At 35.9% G+C, this 23,404-nt stretch overlaps 1 protein-coding gene across 1 annotated transcript; it reads right to left on the minus strand.

The window, feature by feature from the left end:
• Positions 1-8,223: 8,223 nt before the first annotated feature.
• On the minus strand, positions 8,224-22,935 carry GIPC3 (GIPC PDZ domain containing family member 3). Its single transcript, XM_053455948.1, has 6 exons — positions 22,441-22,935; positions 18,057-18,242; positions 17,131-17,311; positions 13,534-13,646; positions 11,416-11,497; positions 8,224-8,442 (listed from the first exon to the last, which is right to left on the minus strand). The coding sequence occupies exons 1-6, from the start codon at positions 22,693-22,695 to the stop codon at positions 8,300-8,302; spliced, it is 960 nt and encodes a 319-aa protein (XP_053311923.1). The 5' UTR covers positions 22,696-22,935; the 3' UTR covers positions 8,224-8,299.
• Positions 22,936-23,404: the final 469 nt, after the last annotated feature.

A 23,404-nucleotide genomic window follows, 5' to 3' on the forward strand; every position in this document is an offset into this window, starting at 1 on the left:
CCTTCCACCATACTTTACAGTTGTGTTTACTTTTTAATGGTGCTGTGTCTTTTTTTTTTCTCCACACATATTCTTGTGTGTTCCTTTCAAAGTCAATTGTGTCTTCATCTGTCCATAGGCCTAGGGCAGCAAGATTAGGGGGAGACACTACCTCCCCTGCTACAAAATATTGAACAGTCAAGTCTCCCGGTGCCCCACTGCAGAATGGAATGGTTAAGAGATGGGATGCCTAGGGCAGCACCCAAGGTAAATTCACAACTGCCACTAGTACTGAGAAATATCCAGATGCTTTTTTGTGACCCTCAGTTGTGCAGTTTTTTTCAATATTTTTTTCTGAAGGGTAGTGGTTCCTCCCATGAACACTCCTAGGGACAACACTTTCTCCATGTATAAACAATTTGTCTTATTGTGGGCATCTTTTGTAACCCTTTTCAGCTTTCGGCGAGTCCATAATTCTTGAGATCTCTTCTGTTTGAGACATGGTTCACATCAGGCAATCTTCCTGTGAATAAAAAATTCAAACTTTGTGAGTTTTTTTTATAGCTCATGGCATTTCTGACCAACACCTCCAATCTTATCTTTTTAATAACGCTATGTTCTCCTGACTCCAATTTGCTTTTGCAGAAGTCATTGGCCTAGGGGCTCACATACTTTTCCCACAATGCATTGTGAATGTTTGCATGATCTATTTAATAAAGAAGCAGACTTTTTGCTTATTGTTGTGCCTTCTGTAGATTGGTAACAGAGCCTGTAGGATAATGAACATAATATTTTAATGAGGTATGATCTTGTAGTATTCTATTTGACAGATTTAAATACTTTAAATAGTCATTAGATTTTTCTTCATTTTCTCAGGAGAAAAAAAAAAGATATATATAAATAGTGGACTGAACATATGGAACATTTTGTCTCAAAACAGTACGTTTCTCGCATGTCATCACATAAGGGTGTAAGAGCTCCTTTTGTCATAGAACAAATGTAGCAGACATTCTTGGGTCCGTATTTTCTCTTTTGACCACTGTGCTCACTAAAGGGAGTTTTGAAAACTGTAAAATGTCATCATGAGAAGACTGGGACGTAAAAGTTTCTTCATCATCCAAAAGTGCTTGCAACTTAAAGTCTGCTAGAAAAATGCCTGCATTCATTTTTTTTTTCATGACACAAAGGGAGTAACCTGCATCTCTCTTTCGTTCCACAGACAAGCAGACATTGCTAGTCCCAGAATCTGCTATGTAGAATTGTATGAATTTATCCTTGTTAAAAATTATTTAATAAATGAAGGAAACTGGACAAACTTGGTACTGTTTGCATTTAATAAGCATGTAATATGTGTGTACTAATCATGTTTCTCTAATTAGAATTTTTTTTAAAGGGGTAAATACAGTGTTTTTTCTGATTCTAAGAAAATGTTGGGACCCCCACTGCGAGAGGTTCAGGGCACATTAGTCCCCCCCCATCCTCTATAGATTACAGGGGGATCGCAGGGAGGAGAGGGAGAAACAGGGTTAAAATTTCCCATGAAATTTCACGTCATTTCAAAACATTGCTTCCCCTAGAACTAGTACATTTAATTGTTCTTATAGATTAAGACATTAATCTATGAACCTACTATTTATGCATGCAAATAGGAACAGTAATTTTCACCTCCAGTTTTATTTATTTTTTTAACCTCCTGTTTTATTTATTTTTTGTTTAATATTTTGTTGAATGATTGTCAGCCTGAAAAAAAAGGTTGTGGTCCTTTACATTAAATCAAATCACAAAGCAACTTTAACGACTGAAAACACAAGTTATAAAAGGTTTTTGTAAATTAATGATGAACCGCTTCCTGTGAGGCCCCAAACAGAACACAAAATCTAAACAGACTACATCATGCTTAGGAAGTTAATATTCGCATAATTCTTGTAGCACACACAGTTTATATTTTCTGTTGTTCATGAAATTAAAAAATATATATTTATAATGTATGATACTAATACTTTATATATTTTTTTTTTGCAGTGTAACAAATTATCATTTATGTTAATTATTGTATTCATTTTGCTCTGTGGCGTAATTTACATGGTTGCTGACATTTTCACAAATCTGGGTTTATGTTGTACCAGTATAATCGCTGTAACCCTATTTTGTCTTATTTCATTGTGCATTAAGGATAAAGGTCCAATTTGGTACCCTATCTAATTTCTGATGGAGTCCTATTTTTGGCTCTGTATTTAAGTTTGGATAAAATGTGTTTGTCGCTACAACAGAAGAAGCAGTTCCTTTAAATGATAACAGAGAATCTGTGCACTGCATTGCTTCATAAACTAGTCAAAGTAGATGCTACGAAACATTTGGAGAGAAGTGTAAATCATTGTCATGGGAAGCAAGTCTTGGTGCACTTGTTTCTCAATTACTTTTTCACTCAATTACTTACAAGGTATTTGGCGGGAAACTTTGAAGGGACTTGCAGCTTCACTATGCATTATGAAGTGCCAACCACAGTGAGCCTCTATCCAATATAATCAAATCAGTGAAATTTCTTGTAAGTCAACTTATTTGGTTAAAGGCACATGTTAGGCAGAGGCAGGTCAGAACATGTAGGAACAGACTATCATGCTTTAGTGAATAAACACCAAAGATCATTCAGGGCCAACACTGTTAAACTAATGGGTTAAAGATGTTGTTTTTTAATATAATCATAATAGTGATTACAAAAAAAGGAACTGTGTTCAAACAATGTCTGGATCAAATTAAAAGGGAGAAAACTCTATTTTCTTATCATAAGAAACATGACTCAGGAAATGTGTTAATGTCTTGTCTGAATTCTAGTGGTTAGAAAAGAGAAAACCACACTTAACATAAGGACACCACTATGGCCTCTCAGTCTCCAGTTGCCGAAAATGTATAATAAAATAATAAAATGTTAAGAGTTGAAAAACAAATTACGGTATATATATATATATTTTCTTTAGGACAATTATGGCTTTCTTTTGAAGTGATAATTAAATATATAAACCATTATATATATATATATACCATTTAACATGAAAAAAATCTAAATATGGGGGAAAGAATTACGCTATGTTTTTTTCTAAATGGATGTGTGAGAAAAAACGTTATTGATTTGTATTCACCCATTGAGTACAGCAATACCTCACATTAATGGGTAAGCCATGTTTCTCACACATTCTGGGGTCAAATGAGCATTTCAGTTTTCAAACTTGGATTTGTGACAGATTACTTTATTGGGTCCATGTTTTTTTTATATATTCCCTAAAAGTGCACCCCTTTTCATAACTGGAGATTAAAGTTTTTACTTCTACCTTTTCACATTTCTTGCAGGTATTACGATGAATATCAGTATTTCCTTTCTCTTGCACACATGGCATGAATTTTGCTGAGGTTCTGGTGTCTATTCTTTCCTGGGTTTGGGGGCATTTCTTTAAATGTCGGTTTTGGTGTCTCTCCAAACCAACAAGCATGCAAATAACTAATCTAACAGTTTAGTAGGAGTTAGCAGATGGTGTAAGGGGTAGTTCCGGGGTCCTGTTAGTGGATAGTGATAGTGTTAGGTACAGTTACTGTATAGTGTTAGGATAAGGATGATGATGCTATTGATCCATGAGACTCAATGAGTGGTCACATACCATTTTATCAGAGTAAAAAAATGTAAAAATTAAATATTTGTATCGCTTTTAGATCATTTGTAAGTGACAAATTTAGGCCACTGACATTGATCAATGAGATATAAAGTGTCATCAATAGGTGATCAAGTATAAATAAAATATGTATTAAAAAATAACATTTTTTTATTATTAATTTGTGTGTGTTTTTTCTTTACAATGGATGTCCCCTCCTCTCCATCTCTAGGGCAGGGGCCTTCTATTGGTCAGGAGCGATCTGATCATTATCAGTCCACTCTTGATTTTTTTTTAAACTGCAGAAGAGTCTTAAATGACAGCAATTAACCTGGAAGTACATTTGACTTCCATGTCAGTGCTGTTATTTTTATTTGTTAACTCCTTTAATGCTGGTGAATTACCTCTGCCAGAGGTCTGCCCATGGGAGAGATCATGCAGGGTTAATTGAAGGGGTTAATGATGCTCTCATGGAGTGATCGGGCAGCATGGGCTGGTCCCCATACTTGTGTGTGCAGGGCCAGCGTTACTGATAGAAAAGGTAGGCGCCAGTCTAGAGCTCAGATCTAGTAGGGGGTATGCGCACCATGTTAGAAGACATTGCAGATAAAAATTGAGTGAGGGCTTAATCTAAAAGATGGAAACTGGGCCGTTGTGCAGATGTATTACTTTGCAGAAAGTGTAAAATACTAACAAGATCAATAATGTGTTAAATGTACATATATATTCTTTTACAGAATAAAAGAGTAATAAAATATGAAGCTTGGTAAGCTGATATGTGATCGTAATGAGCTTGATGAAGAGGGAGGAATGAGATCTGAGTAAACCCCCCGCTGTGTTGTATGGATCTTTGCTATCAGGCCAGCAGGTACGGCTTGGCTCACTTGTGATTTTAGCAGCAGAGCCTGAAGTGTGGCTTGCATGGCCACAGCTGTACTTGAGTTGTGCAATGACCTTTGTGCAGCAAAATAAGCACACTAGATGACTTTAAACTAGTTGATTCATGTAATGTGTCCAAATTAAAAATCAACAATGGTAAGTATTGATTAAATATTAAAAGCAATGGCTATCAACCATGTATTTCTTTTGATTCACTTACACACCACATTTTATCGATTTCTGTATCTTTTTTTCCCAAAATGTAATCAAGTTGATTTTTAGTTCAGACAAATTACACTGACAAATCTTAAAGCCCTTAGTGTGCCCTATTGTCTCAGGGGACTCAGACACTCTCATTTATGTTTGCATCAAAGTATAGGGACATTGAGGAATACACATTGTGTGGTTTATTTATTAAAATAGATACTACTGAGAATTCTGCTCACTAAAGTTGTGTTTTGCCAATAATAATTGAAATAATGTTGACACCATTGGGAGAAAGCATCTTCTGAATATATCGTTTTCTGCATTATGATGTGATATCTCTCTGCCTCATTCCTCTGCATTATAATGTTATATTCCTCTGCGTTATGATTTTGTATCTCTGTGTTATGATGTGCTTTCACTGCATTATAATGTGATATTTCTCAGTTATAATAGGTTGTTTCTCTATGTTCTGATGTGATATTCCTGTGTCATATAATATGATCACATATCTCTCTGCATTATAATGTAATATCTCTGCTTTATAACGTGATATCTCTGCTTTAAAATCTAATTTTCCTCTTCATTATGATGTGATATTCCACTGCGTTATTATGTGATATACTTCTGTATATACATCTGTTGCTACAACAAACATCTGTAGAGATAGAGATGGTGCTAAGGTAACCGTCAGTGGGGTAAAAGTGGGTGGAATAAAGGGGGTAGGATACAAAATTAGGATTTGCCTAAGGTAGTAAAAATCCTTGCACCAGCTCTGCATGTGGGGAACAAAGAAACAAAGTCAGTTTCCTGTCCTTGAAGTTGCCTGTGTGACTGTTGCTTTTCTGCCCGGACCTCTGGACAAATATCAACAGCAGTATCCCCAAGAAAGACACCAATTAACCTCTGAAACGCAGCGCTCAATGAAGGGGTTAACGCTGAACTATCGCAGGGGTAGCAGCGTAGTGTCGGGACTGGTACCCACACTCATATAGGGACCTAAGCTGTCTGTGGCAGCTGGGACACAATTGCTGGTAAAAACGGCAGTTGAGGAGTTCAGCCTGTATGATTGTTCCTGTAGGAGTGATCAAAGGCTTGGGGGCTCTGTCTTGCAGTTGCTGGACTGTCCATTTTTAACTGTGACGTAGCAGGTACGTCACTAGTCCTGTGAGGACACTTTGGCATGACGTAGCTGGTACATCTCTGGTCATAAAGAGGATAATACTGGCCGAAAGGGTTTAGAGAGTTGTTAATGAAACATTCTCATATTGGACAAAAGTAGTACATGAGGTACCTCCCAGTTCTATCCTATGCCCACTTCTATTTGATAAGTTTAATAATGATCTTGCAGGGGCATCAAGAGCCACATCTTTTGGTCTTCAGGTGACACAAAATTATGCAAGGCAATACAGGATTAAGTGAATGTTATTTCCATGCAAGGAAATTTGATGAAATTGAAGGACCGCGCAGCCAAGTGGCATATGCAAAGCTAAGCATTTTGGGGAAAACTACGTGTGAGCATAATACCATAAATGGCGGTATTTTAGTTAAATCATTAAACAAGAAGGGCCTGGGAATAATTTCAGACAGTAAACTTAGCAACAGTGTTCAGTCAGATGCTGCAAGAGCCAGTAAGATACCGTCATGCGTAAAAAGGAATATTGACTCATGGAAAAAAATATATAATCTTGCCTCAGTATCAATATAAAGTCAACAGTAATACCCCACCTTGAATATGCAATGGAATTGACAGTTTTCTTAAAAAGGACATTTAGAACTAGAAAAGTTACATTGGTTTTCGTTAGAAGAGATGTGTCTTGGGACTCTGAAAAGACATCATTAATTCGCACGTGAAGAAAGGATTTTTTGCCTAAAGCAGTGAAAAGGATTCTTTAAAGGAAGAACACTAAACATGGGGAATTCACAGAGGTTTTTTTAAATGGATGTTTTAAATATGAATTGCTAAAACTAGACACGTCTTAGCAAAAAAGATAGCAAAAATACAATGATAAACAAAAACATAATTATTTATAATTATATATTGATCCAGTGAGAAATCAGATTGCTATTTTGGAGTCGAGTACTTTTCCTTCTTTTTAAGGGATACTAACAAATGATTTAAATGTGGATTTTTTGCTTCCTGCATGATATAAGAGTCTCCATTTTCCAACTTAAGTAACCAAAGAAACCGTATACTGATTAAATGAGTATTGCAATATAAAATAATACCATTTATTGGACTAACATTCCATTTTAAGGATGAGCTTTCAAGAGTATCAACCTTACTTTATTAAGTCAAGAGCAATACCTTTTATGTGTATCACTACCCTCGCATATACTGTAATATAATATATATGTGTAATTATATATGCTACACATGCAACTTTTTATTATCTATTTTCCCACTGTGGCTCCTATATTGAGACAAGTTGCAAAAGCAGGCATTCATTTTCTAGATTGTCCTCTATACCAATGTTAAGAACGCAAGTTACATTATTGACAGACGTGTTTTCCTTTCCTACAGAAGGGCATTCAGTGTTAGAATCTAAAAATGCTTTATTCTAGTTATGCAGTTTTACATTCTGATTGGTTTCACACATGGGTTTCCATTACAGCACACATTTGATATATATTTGCATATGAAGAAAACACCTAGCACTTAACACATTAATTGTTGGTAAACACAACTACTATTTTGAAGAATATACACATCTAAACGGCAAAATATAGCATTGGGGTACTTTACTGTCAGCATTAACAGAAGAGAGAACAATTATTTTTAATCATTTAAATGTAAATAAGCAATGCAACAAATTGTCAGAAAAAAAACAAACAGGGTGTTGGGTTGTATAGCTGCAGCCATTAGTAGGAGAAGAATGAGCTGGTCATGCCTCTCTGGTCAGACGTTACCTAGAGTATTGTGGGCAGTTCTGGAGACCCCATCTCCAGAAGGATATTCTGGAGAGAGAGTTTATAGAGGACTACTAAAATGGTGAATTGGTTGCATTGTATGTATACTATATGTATAGCTTGGAGAAGGGAGGGGGTGAAACATTTAAATAATTAAAGGGATTTACCAAAGAAAAGGAGGGATTTTTATTTCAAAGGATGAGAAATGTAAAAGTAAAATGTAATAATCAAAAACTAGAGGGTCAGAGGCTTAGATGTAATGTAAAGAAGTCTTACTTTACTAAGCATGCAGTAGATAAGTGGGACGGCCTCATAGCAGAAGTAGTAAACATTAACAAAGTAAGGGAATTGAAACAAGCATGGGATAGGCACATGGTTATCCTGAATGTAAGAAGAGACCAATGGCTGATTAAGGTTTGAGTCTTTAACGTAGGAAAAAACAGGCAAACTAGCAGGGGGTAATGGGTACTTGATTGAAGCTGTTTCCTAAATAGTGTTGGAAGAGTAACAAGATTCAAATATTTTACACATAGAATAGTTGTACTGAATTCCATTCTTATCTTGTGGTCATGAGAAAATGCCTTATAAAGTACTCTAGCTCCCGTAAAAAGGTCTGTTCATTGATGATATTTGGTGAAAGATGATTTCCTACAATCAGTCCACAGTGTACATTTAGGATTTTGAGCTCATTTTTCTGTTTCATGAATGGCTTCCCAAACCTCCAATACAAACTCAGCTGGGAAGGCAAATTCCCCCAAAACATTGTCCAGCCCTTTGCTAAACTCCTCTGGGTTTTGCGTCTGCTTGGCTGTTTCGACAAGGGTTGAGGCTGCACAAAAACATAAAAAGACTTTTGTTATATTCCAGTTGCTGACTTTACATAAAATAATATAATATAGATACATGGATCTTTCATTTTACTTTCATTTTTCATATATTTACACAGCAATTGCTTATAAAATGCTACAGAAAGCCAGGAACAACACGTGAATGCAAGGAATATGCAATAAAGTATACATACTTTGTCTCATGCTACATACTGTATGTTGTCTAGCATTAAAGGCACATTTACACCTAAATGGTGGATTAGATATTGTGCAAGTCTTATATTCAGGCTAAACAGGCATTGTGTGTGAGAGCAGGCCGGAAGTGTGCCACGTTGCCATGACATCAAGAAAGAAGAGCAGCAAAAAAATCAGCAGGAAATGCGCTTGGTGGGAACAGACATTTTTATCCATAGAGGTGCAATAGAGATTGAATCGGTGAAGGGGAGAAGGCACAAAAAGAATATTGATATGGGATGGGGTTGGGGAACAATTGACAGAAATCTATGGACTCTGTGAAAAAGGCAGATCATTTCTGAGACAGTATGGAAGGGTCACTTGATAGAGGCTTGTGTAAAAACGAAGTTGATACGGAGGAATACCTGACAAGAGGTAAGGAAAATAGAGCACTTGAACTGAAATATGTTATCCCTATGTGTCACATTTAAAACAAAAACAGTACATACATATAATTATTGTAACCATATACATTGTTAACATAGTATTGTTAAAAAAAAGTAAGAAACGCATCAAGTTCAACTATTCCAAAATTCCACTTATCCAGATAAAGGTAAAAAAAGACAATTTTGCCTGGGAGAAGCACTAATAATTATATACCATATTGTGTAAAGAGGAAATATATTAGGGATTTTTATGATGCTGGTTTATATGGTGGTGATTTTTATGGTTGATAGGAACGTTTTTTATTTCACACCAGTTTGAAAATGTTCTCCTTTTAACTTAACTTAGTTAAGCAACCTCCCTTTCTACTGATAGTAAGCACTGAAGATGGAGCGCAGGGGAGGTGCACGGGCTGCATGCAGGGGTTAATTAGTCAGGGTGTGGGGGTTGTACGGGCGGTATAAAAAGCTGGGTTGGCTTAGATGGGGGTTCAGGGGATTATGGGTAGGCTAGGATTTAAAGTATTTAAAGTTGCAGCAGTTAGATTTGGGTCCCTTTTTAGGACTTACCCAGCCAGTGATTTGCCCGTTCGACCCGTGTATTTTGGTAGGGAAGGCTTTGTCACTGCGTTTAGCGGGGGTTCTGAGTAATGCCTGCAGGGTGTTAAGTTGTGTAGTACACCGGTCCTGTTATGGTGGATGACGACGAGGCCTTCGAGCTGGTGTGGTTGTGACTAGGTGGCTGGGAGTTAGTTTGGCATGCCTAGGATTGGCTGGTGGTGTTTCCAGCATTTACTTTGGCCCATGTGGTTTTATGATGTCCTAGTTTAAGGAGGGGGACCCTGGTTGATGTTTTATTACTTTGTGTTTTACGTTTGGTAATAAAAGCGGCGGACATTTCATTCCAACCCGTCATGCGTTGTGTCTTTATTTCAGATGTTTGAATGGGGTGAGGGGGTTCTTCGAAGGGAATAAGCATGCAATTGTCATGTTGTGAAAGTGGGATTCACATTGTCCCTGCTATCAGTGACATCATTTTTTAATAAGGCAGGAAAACAAGGAGTGGTTCATCCTACTGTTTTTATACCAACAGAAAATCTCTCAGAGAAATCTGTGGTTGTTTTTTTTTAAAGAAAAAGCTCACCTATCATGAGGTATCAGTATGCAGTCATTCACTACACAAGTATAACAATAAAACAATATTTCAGCAGATATTTTTTTAAATATCAACTTATGTAAAACATTGCATACTTTTATGGATCCCTGACGATTCTCACTTCTCAGTAGTGTTGTAACATACCCTGTTTTGCTGTGTCACTTAAGATTAAATTTGCGCTTTTACTGGAAAGAAAGCTAATGTGTGTTATTAGTTACAGAAATATAGTAACAGAAACACAGAAACCACTGTCCGTGTTTCCGGTTGATCTTTACACTGTTATTGCACAATCACTGTAACACGTGTTTAATCACCTAGCGGCTGGCCATTTGTGCTGGAATGATGAATGCAATAGGAGACTGCATAAATAAACAGAATTAAGGCACTAATGTTTGAATGACAACCAAATACTTAAGGGCTGATATTTGTTGTATTTTGCATTAAACTACAGTGTGTAATTTAATATAAAGCACAATGTCTTAACCTCAGTGAACATGTTAATGCATGTTTATTTATTTTTGTACTAGTACTACAGTACTAGTGAGGTTTTAGAGCAATGTTGGTAAGCATCAGTAAGAGTGCATGAATGAAGAAACCAGCACACAGTACACTAAATAATGTAGGACTATTTGATTCAGGGATAAGCACACCGGTACAATGACACCGGTGTCCATGGCAAGATTTGTGAAGATCCATAGAACAACATTAAATTGTCAACCACAGACCCCAATAAATGTCCACCGTGAGCAATGTTGGCGCCTACCCCTAATTTGATTCTAAGTCTATTGTTCTACCAACTCTGTTGAATAAAACACATTTTAGAAATGAATGCACCGTTAGAAAGAGGATTCCTAGTAGTATATCAATCATTATTAATCATGCAAAGTTTTCGTCACATTCATACTTTTGCAAGGAAGGAGAGGACATTCACGTGTTAAAAACCTCTCTTACCTGTAACATAATAAACATGTATGCAGTGTTCTTACATGTAAAAACCTTTGGAGGAAATAATGAAATTAAAACTGTAATCTACATCTTTGGTGTACAGATTTTGTACACACAGAACAGCTCCTTTATTTTTCAAGAAGTACCTGCTCTAATAACAATGAAAGGAATAAAATGCGCAAACGTAATTAGATCTTAAACTTATAATGTAAAGTGGCTTAATTGTTGTATAATGTTAGTGTAAAAAAACGTCTTACCTAGTTCCATATCTCTGATCCCCATGTAGCTTTCCAGCAAATCATCTACTTTACGTGATGCTTCTTCTTCAACTTCAGTTGGCTAGAAAACAGAGGTTACAAATTACACGTCCGAGCCATTTCTAAGTTCTATGATACCCTGATGGATTCTAACATAGATAACAGACAGTGGCACTATGCTTGCTATAGAAACCCCTCCAGTCCCTACATAATCCTAGATTTAGTACATTTCCTGGTGCACGCTGTCAGAGACTATCACTGTGTATGGGGTACCACTGACATTAAAATCCACAGTAGCTAGAAGGACAAAAGGTTATTTTCACTCTTTTATGTGATTAAGTGTGCTTTATATTAATAAAGTCAGATTTATTGTCAAATTTGGAAGGGACTTCAGATTGTATTTTACTTAAAAATCCTCTTGTATGGATGCTGGTCAACTAAAATATGTTTCTTTAAAATAAAACCAGAATATTCTGCCACACTTGTAGCACAATGAAGGAAGCATGACATATAGTGAAATATTACACGATGATGTCCATGCTTTAAAGAACATCCAGTTTATATTCTTCTTAATCAATTCAACTAGAAATATCTTTTAAAGACTAAAATACCTGTATGTTTTTTTCAACCTTACTATCACTGAACTAGTAAGTAGGAGAACATATGTATAAGGTAGAAATCTTTTATATCTAGGTTTTAGTGACTGTGGGGAAAAATGTGGACTAACTTAATTTAGATTTTCCATATATATATATGTATATATATATATATATATATATATATATATACGGTATATATATACCGTATATATATATATATATATATATATATATATATATATATATATATATATACTACAAGAAAAAAAATGTTTCATAAAAACATAAATAAACAAATGCATTTTATGTTAATTGTTTAAGACAGATTTACATTTAAAATTTGTGAAACTGACAAGGGTATAGAAGAAAGAATGATATAGTCATATTTCATCTAGATTACCAGGGTTTTGAGATTACAGGGATTTTCAAGCAATGTTATTACATACATTCTGAAAACTGATATACGCAAACCCCAAGACTGCAAATCGAACTCAAGCACAGAACGTCTGCACATAAATAAGAGATCAAACATGTAAGGGAGGAGGTGTTCTAGCAAGAACAGGCTGATGCTGCTCCCCTTCTGACCAGCTAGTTGCAACTATAGCTGATCCAGCTGGAGTATATTAACAGAACTGTCCAAGGGCTGAGTCAATTGCTATTTCGCAACCAGTCTCTGGATAACGGCATCCATATGTGTAAGAGATTTACGCACACACACACACATATAAAAATAGCTTCCAAAATGTATTACAGACAGAAATAAAAATTACTATAATAGAACAAATGTACTTAACATAAAGCTAGGAACACAACTAATATGGGCAAAAAACAATAGTAACAAAATATACCTACAAAAATACATTTATATCTGATAAAATATTTACTGCCAGATGATCCAATTGCTTAGATGTCATATCTTCCATTTAAATTAGGTAATACATTTCTGCTTAAATTGTTTGTTTTAACTCTAGCTTCTCTGGAAAATTGGAATTATTTTAGGAATATTTTTCAACCACATTATATGTGTAAATGTGTCATATTTTGTTGGTCGTAAATAACTTTTGTTATAGCATTGTGTGCGGTTATTGATTTCCACAAGCCACATTCTTTTGATTTTGTTTTTAGTAGAGCATTTCCATCTACATGGTATTCCAGGCATTTTTATTTTTAGTTATTTTTTATTTTCTTTTAAAGAAAAGTAACCATATTGAGTTATTACATCAGAAAGTTTAGTGCTCGTTTGATTTTTTTTAGATATTTTGAAAAAAAAATTGTTTAGCAAAATGGAAATAAGTATTGTGTTACTAAAATAGAAGGGTGTTTGATGGGTGTTTTGGTAAAATAACCCAAAATGTTAAAATTTCTTTAAGTCCTCTGACAGCTCTCCTTTAAGTTTGGATAATTATTATATTAGTTTGGTGAAATATTCATGCTGGCGCATCATTTTAGAAATACTAAATACTAATGTGGATACCACCCTAGCCCAAGCCTTCATACTAAGGGTGCATATAAGGACTACCATTTCTTCCACAGTGGCCATGCCTGTGTTTCGCAGGCGTAGAGTTTCTCTTCCACTTGATATTTTCCCTTCACTTGGACATTTGGTAGGTCTGCATCTCTGTCCGATCATATCTGTTGAATCACAAACACAGACAAAGCAAGGTCACTTATAATGGAAAGAGGAGTGGTAGGAAAAATGTAAAAACCAACATAAAACAAAGCTAAACACATGGTGTGTGTTATAATTCTATAGAAACATTCATAGAAAGTCTCAGGTCAATTAAAAAGAATATAAATACACACTCATTAAAAAGTGTGGTTGCCCCATATGGTTAATTAATGTTAGATCTACAACCTATATAAACATACCGTATAGAGATGTATTGGACAACTTATATTTACATTTGCAAGCACACCAAGCAAGCAAATCAAAATGAAATTGCTTACAGGTTGAAACTTAGTGTCAAAACAAAAAAGTTTGCGGCAAGTTCGTTATCAAGAAGTTAATACAAAATGTGACCTCAATACCACTATCCAAATTAAACAAATATGTTACTTATTTTAACCAATATAGCAAGACACATCATATTGAGAACTGACATTTGGGATACAAGTAACGAAAATAAATTTCCATAATACCTCACGCTGACTCAGGTGCATTAGCACACTACTGGGAGAACCCAACGAGAACCCAATGAAAGAAAAATATTTTTTTACAAGCCAAAGTCCACCAATAGGCAACTAAATATCTCTTTTTTTCAACACTGTTTAGGTTTTCCCTGATTCTGGTTTTCAATTGGCGAGTGGTTTATCCAACATAGTGAATTAACTCATTTGAGTTTACATTATCATACAACATAAATTAATAAACCTCTTCCAAATAAGTTCTAGGCAATCAATATAGTGATCAAAATAAACAATACATTCCTTAAATTGATTTTGATCATGAAAGATATAATGTTCCTGCAGATAAACCAAACATACAAACAGACATAATAGGGTGCAAAACATGCCCCATTGCCGTCCTCCGGATTTGCAAGTAATAATCAACCTCAAAAATAATAAAACTATGTGTGAGAAGGAATTCCAGTGCCAAAAAAGGAAACTCAATTTTGTATCCAATGTGTAATTGCTGAATTTATGTAAACACCAAGCGCTTATTATGCAGTATGCATGTATGCAGTATGAAAGCCATAAATACATTGTTTGCCAATGAAAACCACTAATTTGTTGAAATAAAGTAATTTGTTGTTTGATGTCACAAATATACCCATTCTGGGTATTCACTATAGGTTGTAAGGGTACCTAAAAGGTACTAATACTATTCATAAGTGGATAGGTCTGGACTGATATTGTTAAATTAAGCTGTTTATGCTAATTATATATATATATATATATATATATATATATATATATATATTTATTGACATTGATTACTAGATGGGTGCAACATAAGTTTACTTATTTGTAATTCATCATGGGCAACATGAAAGGCAATCATGATTTGCAGAAAGAACTGCAGAAGTAGCTTGGTTTTGTTTCCAACATTTCTAAATCCCCTGAAAATGTATAAATTATTTCCATCCATTTAAAAACTTGGTGTCAATAATCATTTCCTTCCATTGGTTCAGCAACATTTGATGCTTCCTGTTGTAGGGTAGGTTTAACCTCATCCTGTTTTGGTCTAAGGAGATTAAAAGGATCTACGATGAACATTTTCAATGTAAAATTCATGCTTAAGCATGAATACATTTATAGGCACTTTTCGTTGTGTACTAAATCTAAATTTGATCGTATACATCACGTACGGTACACTTTGCTTCAAACATAACAGGCTTTGAGGTGTACCTTTAAATAAATGGCATCGTAAATATAAATGACTTCCATGAGCTTTGCTATATTAAAAAATGTCCTTCTTCTAAACAATTTTGTCAGGGGCAATTCCAATGAAAGAGACACCTTGACTTATTTCCACCAAAAATGTATATAACATTAAACAGTTATTTCACTCCAGTAAATAATTTTAAGACATCAGGTCCATATGATATACTTTATTGAAAGTATCTCAGTTAATATTGCTTGTTATACATTGTTTTATAGTTTATAGGTTAAGTGGTATATAGATCAGGATCAGGATCACAACATTTATGTTCAAATATTTTATTAAATGTGTCTTAACTAATACCTATTTTTTTCAAAGATTAATAACAAGCATAGATGACTGTTTCTCTTTACGGTTAAATAATCCAAGGGTGGTTTAAAAAAGGGGCATCCGTCCAGGGCTCTGACACAAGACAGACAAAACTTAAATCTGGCAGCAGCCCACTTTTTTGCTTGTAGAATTTTAGCCCAGAAAGGCCTACAAAGGACTCCAGACATAGTAAGGATAGAATGGTAACTCTTAATGTATACTATAATAATCAGATCATGTAACACTTTATCCTACACAAGTAATGTGCCACGTTCTTTGGGCTCCACCTTGTGGAGCACACGTGCAATTTGTCTAATGCAAAAAATGTGGCATATATTGTGAATGAGTAAAATTCGTTTTTTTTTGTGAATATCATTAGTGTTGTATAGGTCTCCGTGACTAATTGGACTTTAAGAAGATTTGAGATTAATTTGCAGAGGATGGGCGGCTGCTTAATAGCCTGTCCTGTGATGCGTCCCTGCTCGGGAGAATCTCAAATTTTAACTCTCTTGTGCCATTACAGAGTAAAAATCTTCATCAGTCTCATACTACCATAAGGGCAGTCCAAGAATGAAATGCAAAGCAAATTTCCTCTGCATGAGAACCTGTCCTCCTTGTCAGTCAGCAATGTTATGAATAGTTGTCTTAAGGGGTAGGGCTAGCCCCAGTCATCTTTAGAGGGTGAAGAGTAGGCAGTGAGTGTGCATGCCCAAATTCCACTCCTCTGCCCAGAGAAATAAGAAACTGATTTGGAGATGCAGGGCTTTACACAAAGAAGAATCCTAGAAAAATATGCATGCATCATCTTTAGAGGCTTTTACCCAAATTCTGCTAGGAATCTGTGCCTTTTTAAATCATCTCTAGAACTAGACATTACTAGTTAAACAAAAAAAGGTTATACAGAAGGTTATCATTTTGGGTATAATAATCAATTACCACAAAGATTGCCAGTGGTATAACCAACTACAAGGGTCACAAATGCAATGGGCCCAGGCCACCCTGCCAACACTCATTCCTGTCTCCTCGTACCAGTTCAGAATTGTTCAGAAAGGGTTGTGTATGTTGAAGGGGCAAAGAAGGCACAGACAAGTTCTTTGGGGGCAATAATGGCATCGACCAGCTGTTTGGGGCAAGATGGCACAGATAAGCTGTTTGGGGGCACTGATGAGCTGGGGCAAAGATGGCACAGACAGGCTGTTTAGGGGTTAGGATGACACTGATAAGCTGCTTGGGTCAAAGGCACTCCTAAGCTATTTGGAGCAAAGGTGGCAATCACAAGCTGTTTAGGACAAAGGTGACAATGTGAGACATGTTGCTTGGTAAGGTTGGTGGGCCCCAGGGCAATATTCGCACCAGCGCCCTCTTGTTTCTAGTTATACCCCTTTCCACGGCAACCTCATCCCACAACCTTTACAATGAACTCACCAAACGCTCTCTTTGGTTGGACAAGACGCAAGGTGAAGGTTTCTGATTTTGGTAGCTCTCTCAACATCTTGGCTACTTCATAGTGTCGGCACCCCACAATGGTCTGATCATTTATGGCTTCAATGTTGTCACCAACATTCACAGATTTTAGCCTGTCAGTAATGCTTCCTTCTTTAATCCTCTAAAGCAATTAAAATAAACAAAACATAAGTAGTTTGCTCATCTTAAACCATGACTAATCCACCAAAAGATAGGGTGAATCTTAAATTTGCTGTTGTAGGATCCTATAAGAACTATCTTTACTGCATTTTTCATAAACACATGAAATTAACATCTTCTTTTGTTTCTTTTTAGATTTAAGGTTTTATGAAGAGATGACTTGTGGATCAGGAGAGGAGAGGAAAATCATTTTAATGATAAGCCAAAATTAATAATATATAAAAACACACTGAAAATATCCCTATTATTAATTGGCCTCAGAGCTCACTACTGTATGTTACTGCATTGCCCTGTTTACGCTAATTTCTAAACATTAAACTATAATAAGGCAAACTATGGCAAATGCATAAAACTTGAGTACAACACTGAAATAGACTGATGATGGTTTGCTTTTTGTCACAATAGGGCATTATCTATAATCTTTTGAAAGTCATGGTGAATGCACTGATAGAGATGGAAGTCTTTTGAGGTCTGTGCACCACTAATGCTTGGGGATCTTAGGTCTCCCTATCATCAGAGACAGCATAGACCACAAAGTCATCTACCTTGGGCCCTGAAGTAAGCCTGGGCCCACAGCCCTGTGGAACTATCATAAGGAACATTCTTATGATTAAAATGGATAATTTTTCCACAGAAAATTCTTTCTTATAGTTAGGCTTGCTGCTTCGACATTCATGAATATGTATTAATATTTTATAGAACAGTACCTTGATGAAAGCATATCCAGCCCCATTATCAGTGATGGTCAGACCCAGGGCATCCTCTGTTTTGATGATCTCCACCTCTTTGGTTTCACCTCTGACGTGAGCAAATATAAAATCATCCAGGCCTATCTGACCTCCCAGCAGCTTCTGCATGTCCACCTTGTGCGTATTCAGGGTACAGAACAAGATCTAAGAAAGGTGAATCAAAAGAGTCAACACATTCATGTACATTTATATATATATCAGTTATGCACTAATACACACCAGAACACTAAAACACAAAGATTAGCACTACATTATATTTGGACGTAAAACAATTAATAAGTAAATAAGAGCATATATTCTGTGTTATTTATCAAGGATGTAGGCCATGGTTTGGTTTTAATAGCAGGTACTAAAGTAGTGCCTTCTTACAGTTTTTTTAAAATGTACTCAAAAAAAGCGTTAAAGAAATAAATCATGTTCAAGCCTATCCACAATATATCAGTTCCATTGATCCTGGCAAACACAAACTCTCATGGCAATATCGCTTAGAAGGGGAAAAATCTTCATAACCCCGATGAACAAAAGACAATCTTGTTCATTCTTTATAGCCTCCACAGTGCTTACAGTCACCTTCTGTAAAGGTAACGTATTCCACAGTAATGTGGCTCTTACTGTTGAAGAACATACTTTTCTAGATTAAACCATGGTTCCTCTAATTATATGTTGCCTCTTGTCATCTTCTCTGTTGATATGGGTAAAGATTTTTCCTGAAATGGCCTCAAATGATGTGATTTTAATAGATGAAACCTCCCATTCTCTATATTGTGTAGTTTTTTGTTTTACTCTTTCCAGTTCAATCACACAATATTTTTTATGAATTGTACTTAGCTGGATTCAGTCAAAGGAGGCCCATGGAAGGACATGTGTACAGGCATAATCATATTCCCATTGACTTACATTTTAAAAAAAATAACTTATAATCCTCCAAATGAAAAACTCAATCTGATATAAAATGAAATAAGGGGACAAGAACAACAGAGTGGCTTTACAATAGACCTAATTAGTCTGTCCTCTAAATGTAGACCGAACCAACATGATCCAAATCCTATTTTAAGTACAACATTAATAATTTCAAGGAATAGTTTACACCACAACTTCTATATTCATCAACCACAATAAGCTTCAAAACCCATGAGAATGTGAGAATTTCTCAGTAGATACTGATACTAAAAAAACACTCCTGCAAGTATAGGGTAAGGAATGGGCTTTCACCTTTGAGCTATTGCCAATTTAACTGCTATGAAGAAATTGATTACCGGACTAGGCGCCTTTGTGTATTGAACAAGGTCTCAGAGAAGAAATGCAACAGAACCATTTCAGGATTTCTGGAATATAAATCACCACATTAATAAAGTGCAATATCACCACATTGATATTAGTGCAAACACAATTACCCAAAATATAGAGTAAGAGGGGAATACTTCTCAATAGATGGTGAAGGCTAGATTCAACTGTTATAAGGAACTAGGCTGGTAACTTCAGTGGATCTGTACACAAAACAAGGAGAAGTTTTGAGAGAATTGCCATTTTGACAGCTGCTATTCTGCTCATATTTAGTCCAATTCACTCTGTCTTCTCTCAAACCTGCCCACGCCACATTATAAATGTACATGAAAAGTCTCAGGATCCTTCATAAGCCTATTTTCTGAATAAATACGTCTTTTTTTGCAAGTTAAAGCTGAGAGCATAACTTTTTGACTTCACCACACGGTAAGTTTGTACTGAGGATCTGAGTCTTACCAAAATTCAACCTATGATATGTTACCACACCATATTCCCTAAATAAACGCAACAAAAGAGCAACTGAGAAGCAAAAATTCTTCACAATTGACAACATGTCATCCATGAATAGTCCCATTGAGTCTTCCCTCCACTCCTATCCTGGAATCCTGGTTTGGGAATTGTTACAAAATATTACAATGAGTTCTGAAATAGTTAACTTATACAATGAACGAATAAGTGAACTTGAGAATATTTTATAATACTTGTTGGAGAATCCATCTGTCCCAACTAGCTAACAAAATTTATTTCTCAGACACAGACACTACCAAAAACTTTTTTCAAGCATGGTTATTTCTACTAAGCTCAGGAATTCCTTGAGTGAGGGCTGATGTGTGTCCATATCTGCCTTCAATTTGTAAAGGTTTGAGCAATATCAAAAAAACTAAAAACGACCCACTTAGCAGCTTTAGTTACTCTCTCCTTGGAAATAAAACCTCTATTTTAGTATCCCCTCTGAATCCTCACAAAATTACATAAAGTGATGAAAAATCCCCTCCAAGTTTATCAATTCAGGTGTCCTGATTTCAGAAATTCCTAATTTATATAGAATTTCCATACTTTGCCAGCATTTATAGGGACCATACTATAAGGTGTACATTATTCTTTACAAAGCCGTAGAATTTTTACATTAGGTATGATGGAATTCTAATTTTAAACAAATAAACCAAAAATACCCACAAAAGTATATATTTCTGTAAAGCAGACAACCCAGACTATCATATCAGGGGTATTTGGACACTCTTCATGCAGCTATTTGGCCACCAATCATCAGTCAAAGGTGGCTGCAGAAATTATTTCCTGGGCTTTTTTCACAGGGTATGTGTTACGGCAGAGAAACCCGGCCAAAATTGTTTAGCTGCATCTCCTGATTACAGAAATATCCCACATCCTTGGATTTCTTTCTTTCTAGAGGGCCATATCCATCCCTTACAGGGTAGTATTTTTTATAGTTATGGCTTAACAGGTTTGGGGGTTGTGAACAGGGGCAGGGGGGCTTATACCTTTTAGATGTTGTGTTAGGGCAATGTAATGTAAGGGTTTTTTCTTTTTTATAATTTATTTAATTTTTTTATTTAATTTTTTTTATTTTTTGTTGTTATTTTTTTTAAAAAAAACTGCCCTGTTATCAGTGCAGTATGGTTAGAGGTCCTCTTAGGGACATCTAGAACATGTTAGTAATGCCAGTACTGTCACAATGACATCACTTAGCTCACTTTATTGTTTATTATTTATTGTATTATTTTAGTGATTTTTTTTATTGTTAAAAAAATCACCAACAGTTGTTTTCGTTGATTTGTGTTTCAGCATGTGAGAGGAGTGAGAAACATGGTTTCTCTCCTCCCTGTGATCCCCCTGCACCAATCACACTGTGATGTCCATGCAAGTCCCCATAGACATGATGCTGGCTTCTGCTGACAGAGGGGAGCCCAGGCTGTCAAACGACAGCCTGATCTCCCGTGCAGTGGCAGGTATGGGTCCATGCCGCTGCAAGAAGGTCAGGACGTATCGGTATGTTCATAATGGTTTCTTGAGATGCGTTTTATGGACGTACCGGTACGTCCATAAGGGACTGAAGGGGTTTAATGAGATTGTGTGAGAGAAATCATTACATCATTAAATGGAATGCAATAGCTGTAGACAATAAACTAAGCAAACTTTTCAATGTCAGACATGTATAAAAAGAGGTATTGCCTCTTTGGGGGAAAAGGTTAAAAGTCTGAGCAAAAGTCTTATTCTTAAAATGTACATTATGGAGCTTGAAAAATGCAGAGGTAAGCTACAAAGTTAATAAGAGGAATGGGACACCTTTCTTGTGAAGGAAGGCTAGAGAAGTTCAATTTGATTACATTTAAAAAGGTACCTTGGAGGGGATATAATAGCATTATAGAAGTGCAGACAAGGACAATATCAGCTGCTCTTCGATGACTGAAAGGACTCTGCAAAAAGGTCATCCCTTTTGAAGAAAGGAATGTGGAATTCACCACCCACAGATGTAGTGTTATAAGATTCAAAATATGCCTTTAAATATGGGCCAGATTATTTTTATTATTATTATAATAAATTTTATTATTTTGGGGGGGGGTTGCAAAAACAAATATGGATAAACAGGAGTATTAGTACAGGGTTAGTTATATCTTATTGATTCAGTGAGAAATCAGATGTTTTCCCCTCTTTGAGGGACATTGTCTTCAATCTGGGTTTTTGTCATTCTTGTGGATCAAGAGCAAAGTTGATCCACTTTGCTCTTGATCCACTTGATGGAATTGTTTCTTTTTTTCAACCTAAATTACTACATATGTTACTAGAAACTAATGACTAAATAATTGGACATTAAAACTCTTTAAGAGGTGCTCTCATATTGAGAGAGGGAGATCAGGCTATTGTCACAGTCCGTGATATCTGCATCAGCAGCATCCTACTGAGGAAACAGAGGGTGTACTAGTATGTCCTTTGTCCTCAAGGGATGGTTTATAAGGACATACTATTAAGTCCTTCAATATGATTGAAAACACTACATAACAATGTGTTTAAACATAGTTCTAAATATGTATTGCCTTACCTCTGTTGGAGAGATATTGAACACCTCTGCTATCTTAGCATAAAGTTCCTTAACATTGGTAAAGCCTTCAATACATCCAGTTGAGCTGCCATGGGCTAGTTGAGTATGGAAAACCAATCTTGGTCTAACCCTTGGAGTGGGCACAGGTTGGCCATGGGCTGGTGCACTGGATACATTTTGTCTCGCTTCCTTGGTCTTATGTGTCTCTTTTGGTGCCCTGCAGTCTTTCAGCTCAGAGTCCTCACCGTTCTCCATGAATACAGTTTATGGTTGATGTATGCCTTTTTTTTGGTTCTGTTTCAGATATGCGACATTCTGCTGCCAGGAACAAGTGTAACAAAAATAAAATGTCAGAGGCAGCAATAGATTAATATTTGATGTTGGACTGCTCTTTTGAAGTACACACCTTGAAAAGAGATCCCAAGCACGGTTTAGAGAACATGTAACCGTATCTTACAGCTCAGGTTATCAAGTAAGACAGTGCTGAATTAACGTCAGAGGCGAACAGTGAAGCAGATCTAAACAAACCAATTTACCTGGGGCTGTAAAAGGAAAGATGCACTCACAAGGGAGATCTGTGAGCAAATCAATTATACACCTTAACTCCTTCATTGAAGAATATATCTAGGGAAATCCATAGGGGTTTAATCAGGTTGTTTACAAGTATTGCACAAGAGGCTAATCTAATGAACATTTTTTTTCTTCCAGGAGACATATACATTTCTCATTACTGAGCAGCACATCTAAAGGGTACCTAGAGTATTTGGCACCCGGGGCGGATCCTTTATGTGGTCCCCCCCCACACAAAAAAATAGAAATCTTAAAAAACTAAATTATTAACTTTAAATTAAATAAATAACATTTACTAAACAGATATGGTACAGCATAACTCCCATCATTATACACTGAGCCAGACATTGATGGTAGTGCAGCATAACCACTTAATCACTATACTGAGTCAGAC

Source organism: Spea bombifrons, chromosome 1, assembly GCF_027358695.1.
Source record: "Spea bombifrons isolate aSpeBom1 chromosome 1, aSpeBom1.2.pri, whole genome shotgun sequence".
Classification (NCBI taxonomy): Eukaryota; Metazoa; Chordata; class Amphibia; order Anura; family Pelobatidae; genus Spea; species Spea bombifrons.

What these genes read in the sequence shown, in the direction of transcription:
- GIPC3 (XM_053455948.1), bottom strand. Translation starts at nt 22,695, where the DNA reads ATGGAGAACGGTGAGGACTCTGAGCTGAAAGACTGCAGGGCACCAAAA. An exon ending in CTGGATATGCTTTCATCAAG is followed by an intron (nt 17,312 to 18,056) that starts GTACTGTTCTAT and finishes TAATTGCTTTAG; the next exon opens with AGGATTAAAGAAGGAAGCAT. An exon ending in GATCAGAGATATGGAACTAG is followed by an intron (nt 8,443 to 11,415) that starts GTAAGACGTTTT and finishes GTTTTTGTGCAG; the next exon opens with CCTCAACCCTTGTCGAAACA.